The 11,350-nt window shown below is 33.4% G+C and overlaps 1 protein-coding gene across 1 annotated transcript; it reads right to left on the minus strand.

The window, feature by feature from the left end:
* Positions 1–222: 222 nt before the first annotated feature.
* Positions 223–4,322, minus strand: LOC124819481 (laccase-4-like). Its single transcript, XM_047291006.2, has 6 exons — positions 4,166–4,322; positions 2,676–2,827; positions 2,278–2,522; positions 2,027–2,155; positions 892–1,818; positions 223–681 (listed from the first exon to the last, which is right to left on the minus strand). Exons 1-6 carry the CDS (start codon positions 4,253–4,255, stop codon positions 551–553), a joined length of 1,674 nt encoding a protein of 557 aa, XP_047146962.1. The 5' UTR covers positions 4,256–4,322; the 3' UTR covers positions 223–550.
* Positions 4,323–11,350: the final 7,028 nt, after the last annotated feature.

Consider the following 11,350-nt stretch of genomic DNA (forward strand, 5'->3'; position numbering starts at 1 on the left):
TCTAACACAAGACATCTAAAATCATCCCAGATTGAACTAGATCCTAGTATGAAGGAGTCTAAAAGTGCTGAGGATCGAAAAACATTCACAGATTGAGAAAACATCTAAACGCATCGTCTAAAAATTCTAAGGATTGAAAAATATCCGAAAACAGGGCCTAAAGCATTAAGGACTGAAAGACATTCGAACACACTTATGAATATCAGCCAAAATAATCATCAATTTAACGATGTAAATAACCCTTTTGTATTTCACGAAACAAACAAGAGCGTACACTTGTTGATTCCAGTACATACATAGCGTGTCTTGAAAATTTGAATTTGCAAGAGGAAAACCAAAATGCGCGCTCCATTTTATTGAACGTGCTTGAACAAATTCTCCTATTTACTCAAAGAAAAAAACATTCTGGCATTCGCTTATTAAATAATCTTTTCTTATTCCTCTTCTTCGTTTGCCTGGCTTCTCTGTATCCCTCCAAAGCTCTTTTTTTTTGTTGTTGCAGCAATGGAAGGGTTTGTAGATTGCATAATTAACTGATGACTGAACACATTTAGCATTTGGGAAGATCTTTTGGTGGGGGTATCACTGATTGCTCAGAACCATTCCCATTCTCCACCAAAAAGGCCATCTTTAGTCCCCATGTTGTGTGCACCTCCAAGTGGCAGTGCATGAACCAAACTCCTATCAAACACAAGGAATTAAAAGGATTACTATGATGAGATTCATGAGTTAATAATCCAATAGAACTTTCAAAGGCTTTACACTGCATCTTTTCATATATATCTTGTTATTTTGTTGGCTTCAAAATATTTTACCCTATGTTTTCCAGCTCATTTTTAGAGTGTACTATTTAGGCTAATTCATTCGTTGTATGAGATTGTGAAATTTTACCTGGATTATCTGCCCTGAATCTAATTGCAGTCCATCCTCCAGCTGGTAATCCAACAGTGTTTCTTTCAACAGGATCAACAAGGTTAAAGTTCTTTGGGTCAGTACTGGGATTGTAGTTGCCTACTCCTCTTCCAACAACAAAGAAATTGAACCCATGAAGATGGATTGGGTGGTTTTCAGGTGCAATGATTCCAGTATCTTGTAGAACAACTTGAACTGTGGCATTGAATGGTAGCTTGTAAACCTTTGTGGCAGTTACGGTGTTCAAATTGGCTGGTCCAGACCCTGAGTAGTTGAACACATGGGGTGGATTGGCAGGGAAATCAGTGGTGAACACCCCTTTGATGTTGAAATAATGTGCCTGTAGTAAGGCAATGGTTGGCATGAGGAACGTGACATTGTTGATAGAAGCGACCACCCTGCTCCCATTTGCAGCTTTACAAGATGGGCATGGGTTAATGCCCAACCCAACAGTGAAGAAAAGTGAATGATCAACTGTTTGTGGGACATTGACAGGGTACTTTTTGGAGTTAAGGCCTCTAAGAGAGCTGACAAAGGTGTTAGCAACATTGGTGGCATTTTTGGGAGGTGGGTTGGTGAGAAATGTGGGGGTGGTGGAAAGCGTGCCTGTGTAGTGCAATGTTGCTGTGGCAGTCGAGTTGTCAACAGCAATAGGAGCATCCATGAAAGGAGATGCTGCCACCAAGTACTTGCCAGATTTTTTGTCAGCATTTAGAAGGACATTGGTGGTTTGACCAGGGGCTATCACAATTGTTTCAATCTTGAAAGGCTTTACGTATGTGGCATCAACTTCTACCACTGTAAGCTGGTGGCCTGCAATTTTGAAGAAAAGCTCCTCATTGAGTGCAGCATTGACAATTCTCAGCAGGTAGGTCTTTCCACCCTCCACGGGCAGGTTGTAAACATCTGCACATATTCCCCAAAAATGAAAACAAATAAAGCTTAGTTTGAGCATAATGAAAATATTGATTACTCTAATCATTAATTACTCTTTATGGTAAGTTAATTAACTTTTACAACAATTACCTTAAGAGTTACATACTAATAATATCTTGATTGATTGACAGGGAAAATACATGTTATCAGCGAAAAAGAATTGAACAGAAGAAAATACCCTGTGAAGAACAATTGGTAACTGTCCCTGGAAGGCCATTAATGGTATGAGCATCTGAGACATTTGGTGCCAATCCTGATTTGAGTGCTTCATTGATAATGGCTTCAGTATCAGATTTCCACCATTCTCCTACAATTTATCACGACAGTGAATTTTGATAGGAATCCCAGGTAATGGCAATTAAGTATGTGTAGAGTTTAAGATCATTAACTTAATCAATTGGACAATTTGAAGGGTACGTTTTTTCTCACCTAACACCACAACCAGTTCATCATCTGGCTTTGGGAAAGGATAAGGCACACCTCTCTTTGGCAAGATAACCAAGGCACCATGGAGAGTTGACCTTAGCCAGTTAACATGTGCATGATAAAGAAGTGTTCCTCTTTGTCCTGAAAGGGTGAAATTGTACACATAGGTTTTCCCTGGTAGAATTGGGCACTGTGTGACATATGCTGGTCCATCTGCCCAACCAGTTCTCAGTTGCCTCACACCATGCCTACCAAGATGGCACAATCACTTCAATCAGAATTGAATATGAACATTGTGTTGATTAGAGATAGATATTTTTACAATAAGGCCCCATTACTTATTTTTTGTGCTATACTTACTGTAACTCGAAGCAAATAAAATGAAATATATGATGTCTCACCAATGGATGGTGACATTGTGGTTGACTTGGTTGATGACTTTGACCAGCACTGTGTCATCTTCTCGGGCGTAAAGAGTGGGTCCTGGGAATTTGCCATTAATGGTGACAATAGATTTGCTTGAACACAATCTAGAGGTTTGTTTGGCCACCACCTGCACCCATTATTACCAACATTAGCTAATTCTCTGAAAGAAACTATAATACTGCATCGAAGTGGTTGGAAAAAATTGACCGATTAACTATCTCTAGGTGCTGATTTGGAGCTCTACCTTCCATGTCACCACAATTCTAAAATCTACTCATTTGTGTTCCATGGTGTGACGTAGTTGTTGGCATCTACTAAGCAGTTTAGGTGAGGTTAAAGCTTCAAAACTAATAACTATGATTACAAAAATGCCTTCACTGCACACCATGTCTCATACTAGGAAAACACGAGAGCTCATGTTCCTATAAATAATGTTATCAAGCTTGCCATTCATATCAGGTTATTAATTATATCTTTAATAATCTTTTACCAAATGTGAATTTAATTAATTCAACCATTGAATTTTATATTCTTATTAATTCGACTATGTATATAAAATTTATAAATATGATACTTATAAAACATGTCAATTTAAGTGATGTCAATATAAATTGAAGTTATGAGAAATTTGATATACTTAATCAATAAATTATGATTATAAAATTTATCGGATTAAATTTGTTTGTTTTACGAAATGTAATTCAATTAGCTTTCATTTATTAAACCAATTTCATCACAACATACTCTCTCTCTCTCTCTCTCTCTCTCTCTCTCTCTCTCTATATATATATATATATATATATATATATATATATATATCAATCAATCTTTTAAAAATAAATTGGGTTTTTTTAAGCGGTACTTCTCGAAATAAAAAAATTCATTTTGTCACTTGACTTTGGAGCCATGATTCATTTATCAGCGATTGTCAAGCTCATAGCTTAATTTTTCAACAAGGACACATACTATTGTCAGGTAACATATGATAAAACCCCTTAACTCGTCTTGAATAATTTGCGTGAATGTTGGTTCAAAATGAATTAAAACATAATTGCACAGATCTATTTAACATGAAAGGGAATATAATCCTAAGCTGGTTTCGCAGTTGTCAGAACATTATTCTAAGTTTAATAAAAGAAAACTGATCTTAACCTCTGCGACAATGGTATACCCCCATCTTTATCAAGAACTTGATAGAAAATTTCTTGATGTGAGAGGAAGATAATTGAATATAGCATAAATTGCATGCATTTATGCATATATTATTTTTTTAAGCTTCTACTATAGAAAAAGAGATTCTTAGGTGCTTCTGAACTAAGAGTACTTCAACTTCGTTGTATATGTATTGGATATAAATTTACAAATATGATATTAGTCATATTAAGCTATATAAAAAAAACATTATCAAAATGCTTGACACAACACAATGCACATCACAGGCAGAAAATTAAAACGGTTTACTTACATGAAATTTGTAGTGCCTGACTCTGCACTCGACCAAAGCAGGAAGAATGCAAGCCATGAGAAGCATGATTCGAGCCAAACGAGAATCCATTTTTCTCACTCTGAATCCTCTCTACAGTTTCGGTGTCTTAGTTTGTCGTACTTGTTATGTGTCCTTGTGTGTTGCATTCACAAACGACTCGCCAACCCACGCTTATATAGACCGAAATTGGCATTGCTACCACGTCGTTTTAACTTGGTTAGGTGAGTGATGGAGCCATTCTTGGAAATTAAGACTGAAAACACCAAGTTAAACTAGCTTATCTCACGATATCTTGCTCGTCACATAAAGTAGTGTATGATGGGAATAGCTGTATTTTGGGATGCAAGTTATTAATCAACCTCCTTTAGGCTTATACTTGTTATGATAAATTGGTTATCACAGCTTTGTATTGGTTGTGTTTTGACTTCCAAACTTATAGCTGTTCCCCACTAAGTAAGTTTCATCTAGAAACTTAGCTGATTAAAGTACAGTAATGTTGTTTAGTTACAAAACCTGATTCACCATTTTGGGCCTTAAACACACTTTTTACCAGCATCCCTTAATTGATAATGATCTTGTATGATATTAAGAGTATGTAGTCATTAAAGACAGAATATTTCACTTCATATACAACTTTAAAAAAAAAAAGTATTCTGAATTAATATTTCTTTTATGAAATCGATTATGCATTATTTTTCTCAGATCTATCTATGGTGGACGTATTGTGTAATAAGAATAAATAAGTTGTTAATTAGATAGATGAAAAATATATTAAAAATTATATAATTTATTTATAAAATTATAATATTAATTGAATTCTTTGATCCCTTAACTGAGTAAAATATCTATTGCAGGCAAGAGCAAAGTATATAGCATTTCGCATATGTAAAGCATAGTACTCTTTTCATTGTTTGTGTTTTCTAATTTTTCTTTCTTGTTGAAAATATTATGTTTTCTTTCTATTTTGACAAGAAATAATGAATTATCTTGTTTAAGATAGAGAGTCGTGTGGCTCTTGATTAATGTGTCATAGGCTCTTCTTAAATATGTTTTTAAATATGTTTGGACATTGCGAACTCTTATATCTGAAAAATGAATGAAAAGAAACCTTCGATAATGTGACAAATTAACTAAAATGACACAGTCTCAATCTTTAGATTATTAATGGTAATAGCAATGATTGAGTTTCATAATTATACCAATATTTGTCTAAATATAAGTAGATATGCCATGACGCACACGGGTTAAGCTAACAAACAAAAAACTCATGAGTTAAAAGGTGTACATAAGAAGGTTAAAATAGTTTTAGAACTCTCATAATATAAATTTATGGATTAATGTATCTTGCTTTAAGATTAAGATAGTTTGAGTTGACTCATATTTTCTTTCAGTATGAGCCGGTTCAATTGGACTGTTTAGTTTTTCTTGACTTGAGCTAACTCAAATAGTTTTTTCATCCTGATAGTTTTACTCGACCTTCAGTTAGTGTCAATTTGGTTCAAACTTTGGTCTAAGTTGACTCATTTTAACCTTTAACCTAAGTTTACTTGCCTCGACATAGGTCTTAGCCGACTCATCTTGACCTTTGATCAGGGATGACTTGTCTTGACCTTCGACCAAGATCGAGTTGTCTTGACCTTTGTCTAGGACCGACTCGTCTTGACCTTCGACTTAGATGAACCTGTCATAACCTCCAGACATAGTCGACCCATCTTGACCTTTAAATTCAAAAGCTCATCTTGAACTTCGTCATTGCAAACCATTTATGACCTTTGACCTCAAACAGTCCATCTTGACCTATGATCCTATATAACATGTCTTGAATTTCGAACTGACTTGGGCTTCCCCTATCAAACTTCAGCTTCAGTTGTCTCATCTCAATTGTCAACATAGTTGGTTTGTCTCATCCTTTTTACTAGGTTAGCCTATCTTTAACCTTATCCTTGACTGGCCCATCTCCATTTTTAACTTGGGTCGCTCTAACTTGAATGTTAGGTTGCTAGTCCTTTAAACATTATATCTCGAATGACCCATCTTAACCTTCAACTTGGGTCGACTCGTCTATACCTTTGACCCCTATCGACCTATTTAAACATTCAATTTTGGACAACACGTCTTGACATTTAGTTCAGGCTTACCCATTTGAATACTTAGGTAGAGTCTACACTAGTACAAAAACAACCTTTTAAGTCTCCCAATTTAAGTCTGTTTTCACAATAACAAACTTAATAAATATGCGGTGGTATTTTTGTAAATAAAAATCCATATTTTAAATCTGTCAATTTGGTAACATACTTAAATTTTGATTTTAAATTTGTTAAAATACAAACAGACTTAATTTTTGTATCGGTTAAGTTTTTTACCAGACTTAAATTAATTTTTTAAATCTTTTCAAATAAAAAAATACTTTAATTTTATATGAGTTAAACCTAAATCCATGTTTAACCTAATTTTTCTTCACAGAGCACATAACACTTCTCTCTATTTCTCCACTTTCTCCCTCGCGCCTCCTCCACACCTGCTCACGCCCAACACTTTCATCTTCGTGCTAGATCTCTCTGCCTGTGCATCTTAGGGAACACATGTCATAGCCGTTGCCTCGCAGATCTTGTCTCCCCTCCTGTGCCGTTTTTGCTACTGTCACTCTCGTTGCCTCTCGCGTCGCCTTTGGCCCATATTACAGCTGTCGCCGCTGCACACTTCACACGTCGTAGTTGTTCGCATCGTGTTGTCGCTCGCATCGTCGCTGGCTTTGCGTCGCCGCTGGCATCACATCGGCCTTGATCGCGTCACATCTTTGTTGCTCGTGTTGCCTCTGCTTGCATCGTCGCTGTCATCGCTGTCGCCTGCCTCTCGCGTTGTCGCTGCTTCTCTTACATTGTCGCGAATGCCTCGTGTTGTGTTGTCGTCACTTTACAAATGAAAAAAATTGGTTTTAGTTTGTAAGGATTAAGAATTAGGATCTTTGTTTTATTTTTAGTGTTTCAGATTTTAATTTTGATGTTATAGTGATTTTTAGGATTAAGAATTTTTTCAATTTTTTTTTGGGAGTGATTACTAATCACTCTATTTTATTTTCTTTGTATTATGTTATGTAAAGAATGTAATTGGATTTATGGATTCTTGGTGTTGTGAAGAAGAATTAAATTGAGGGAATGATTGCTTGTATTATGTTCTAATTTCATCTTTATTGTGTATGGGAACTTATATAAGAAAGATGAAATTTCTAGTGGTTAATTGAGGTGCCAATGGAATATATGATTGGATTTACAATTTTGGGTAGAAATTTTAAGTTTGTTGGATAACAAGAGACTTAAATTTTAAGTTTGTCGGTCAATAACAAACTTAAAATTTAAGTCTGCTAAATCTAAGTTTGTCATAAAATAGACTTAAAAAGCCCAAAATAATAGACTTAAAAATCATATTTTGTACTAGTGCTAGCTCGTCTCTATCATCAGCCTTAGCGAGTTTTTCTCAAATTTTGACTTAGGTCACCCCATCTCGACCATTGACTAAGTCAACTAACTTCGACTTTTGACCCCAAGCGGTTCGTTCTGACCTTTAACTTAGGTCGGCTCATGCTTACCCTTGGCCTAGGCTTGCCATCTAGATCTTTGGCTCGCTTAAATATTCATCCCAAATGTCCGTCTTGAGTTTCGTCTCAGGATAAATTGTCTAAGCCTTCGACTTGGACTACTAGTCGATCTTGACTGTTGGCTTAAGTCAAGTTAGTTTGTCTCGAATTTTAGTCCAAGTCAACCCGTTTAGATCTTTGGTCCCAAATGACTAATATTGCCCTTTAGCCCCAATTGACTCATCTTTACCTTCAGTCTAGATGAGTACCTTCAACTAGACTAACTCGTCTCAACTTTCATCATGAGTCCACAAGTTTCTATTTTCTATCCAAGCTAACATATCTCAAACTTTGGCTCGAACCACCCCATCTGGACTACTAGCCTAATTGTCCATGTTGACCATCAATCCTAACTACCCTTCTTAAGCTTCGATGCATTTCTACCTTCAACTTAAGTTGCCTTATTTTTATCTTCGACATCTTTTAATAAGATTTGAATTAATTTATAGGACTATTACATACCCTTTTGCAATTTCAATTAATAAACTATCTGATCATTCTAATTTAATATAATCAATTTATAAAGATTGACGATAACGAGGATTTGAATTTGTTAGATTATAAAGAAAACAAGTGCTGATATAAAAAGAAAAAACAAACAAACACAAGCAGCTGAATTTTACGATAACAAGTAAATAAATTTACTCCATTTGAAAAACAAAATGCTTGAAAGATAATTAAAAAGATAAGAAAAAAAAAACACATATTCCAAATTGAAAGGGACTAAAACTTCATCCAAAATGGCATAGGCTAAGGAAACCGAAGGTTCTTTGAACATTGCAATTGCTTAGTTCACAAAATAAAGTATTGTTGAGCTATGGCTTTCAAAGTTTAAGATATAAAGAGAGAGAGAAGGGTAGGAAGACATTGATGGGTGCACATCATGTTTGGTTTGAAAGCCAAGATTAAACTAACATTGGGTAAGTAACAACTCTGTCACCTTCTCGCCTCCGTGTCTCTTTTTTAGTATTTTATATATTTTTCTTATGTTAATTGCACTTTGGCAGTAGGTAACGGACTAACACATATAGATGAATAGCTAGTTAAACCACAAGCTGCTTAACTTGATGGAACGTATATCGTAATGATTTATGTTTAGGTATAGTGGTTTAACTTAGAATAGAAATTGTGCCAAAGTGCTACTTATTTTCTTTATTTCTTTAATATCTTAGATAAAATAAAAGTTCATAAACCAATAAATACATAAAAGAGGACATTTTTTCTGATAATAAATTATTGCTTTTCTTCTAATCAATATTATATTTGTAGCCACCTATTCTTTTACCCTAAAAAATCTTTATGAAATTTATATAATTTGCAACAATTGGACATATTTTAGTTTTGTTAAAACACAGTTGTTTATATTGTATAACCAAAAGTTTTTTATGCGAAGTGCACACTTTTTGTTTAATTTATCTTTATATGTCTGATAAAAAATGTATCTTTATCTATATGACACCGTTAAATACTGTAACATGGGTGTCATTTAAATAGACCACTAATAATAATAATAATAATAATAATAATAATAATAATAATAATAGTATTAATGATACTAAGATAATAATAATAATAATAATAATTAGGGTTAATTATTTATATAGTCATTGAACTTAAGTTCGAGAAATTACAATTTGTCCTTTTCGAAAAGTTTATACAAAACTAATCATGATTTGCATTTTTTTATGTGTGTTTAAAGTTCACTTTAAAATGGGAGTGATTTTTTCTAGGCTTATCATTAAGATTTCTTCTTAGTATCTCTATGCCTCCATGTTTTCACATATGAACTTGTATTTTCTTTTTGTGAGTGTTTTCACATAATTGATTATAATATTTTTAGGATATTCTAATTTAATAATTAATTATCTTTTTATTATATTTTTAGGATATTCAGAGAAACTTATTATTAAATTTTACTATATTTTTAGGCTATTCTAATATAATAATTAATTATCTAATAAGATATTATAATATAATAATTGATTATATAATATTTTTTAAAAATATAAATTATCTTTAAGCAACTAAATCTATTTAATATATCTATGGCTTATTTAATATATTTATTTATTTATTCATAGCTTGGAAAGCTTATAAATATAATATTTTAATATAAAGAGTAAATAATGAACCTTCACATAAATTTTTTTTACTATTTTTTAATTCAATATTACTCATGTTATTCAAATCTTTTAAATTATTAATGACTTGAGTGTTAAAGAGTCTTTTGTAGAATTTTTTTTTTGTTTTTCTTCAAAACTTGAAGCTTTCTCGCTAAGAAGTAATAGTTCGACTATTGATTGCCTCACATTCCACCTTAAAAAGTATCATTCCAAATTTATTAAGAACATTTGGTGCCCATTGTGAAACCTAGGTAAAACTTTTCCCAACCATAATGCATAAAATTCCTACTCGAATGTGAATCCACTTATCATCATCACCTTAAAAATTAAGGTGTACGTCATATTTTAATCCACTGAATACAAAGAAACATGCCAAAAGAGTTTCACCAAGGCTTACTATGAAAACACTAACCCAAAGTAACACCTCTATTACTTTTCCTTGAAACTCAAACTCTCATCACCTGTTAAAGGCTGCAAGTAACACTTGAATGCTATAAAATATGAGAGTGAATGACCTTATTGGAGTTTGTGCATTTACCGTATGGTTTCTATACTTTTTAATCTTGTAAGAGAGATTATTTTTTTCTATTTAATTCTTCCTAATTTCTCTTGAGCTTTATAGGGAGACAATGGATGTGTGTTGTAGGTTTGAGGAGAATTGGATGAAAGTCATATGAAAAAATTTAAGTTTTATTATTTGTTACATTCCTTGTTTTAGGTGGGTTTATTATTTCACTGGACAATCTTGTGGAGTGGGAGTTCTTGTGCATCTAACAGGCTCTATAAGAGTTTGAACTCATCGACGATTATTATTTAACTGACAAATGTTACTAATCATCATTGGTGAGTTGACCTTTGCTATGATCTTTCAATTCAGTGGAATACGAGTCCTAGAAAGGCTAGTTCTCACTTTGATCCAAATTATTTGTTTGTCCAACTAGGGGAAAATGTGTTATCATTTCATCAATTGGTTGGAAAATTATGAATGCCTTGTATGGTATTGTGATGGGTCTAGTTCAATTGCTAAAGCTTTATGGTATTCCTTATATGGTAAACTCCTTATCTTTTTCTTTTAACTATGAATTGGAATCTTTTAACAACCAAATCCTAATATGACTTATGTAATCGTAGCTTTTTGTTATTTGGTTGGATTTTGTGAGTTATTTGCATCACCATGGCCACAAAGACAAATTACCTATGTATCATGCAGCAATATCATTTCTTTCCTTTTTTCTTTCATTTTCTAGAAAATTTTTGTTCAACTTGGTAATTCATTTCACCTTTAGAATCAAGGACAAGACTTAGATTGAGGTAATAGACCAATACATTTCACCGTATACTAATTGCATACTCTTTGGAATTTCTCTTTGCTCCATTATAGATTGAGGTAATTAGACCAATTCTTGG

This window comes from Vigna umbellata, chromosome 11, assembly GCF_029865625.1.
Source record: "Vigna umbellata cultivar VRB3 chromosome 11, Vumbellata_1.0, whole genome shotgun sequence".
Lineage (NCBI taxonomy): Eukaryota > Viridiplantae > Streptophyta > Magnoliopsida > Fabales > Fabaceae > Vigna > Vigna umbellata.

Coding starts and splice junctions, on each gene's coding strand:
- LOC124819481 (XM_047291006.2), bottom strand. CDS start 4,255: ATGGATTCTCGTTTGGCTCGAATCATGCTTCTCATGGCTTGCATTCTT. Junction 2,828..4,165: donor TCAGGCACTACAAATTTCAT/GTAAGTAAACCG, acceptor TAATGGGTGCAG/GTGGTGGCCAAACAAACCTC. Junction 2,156..2,277: donor TGAACTGGTTGTGGTGTTAG/GTGAGAAAAAAC, acceptor GATAAATTGTAG/GAGAATGGTGGAAATCTGAT.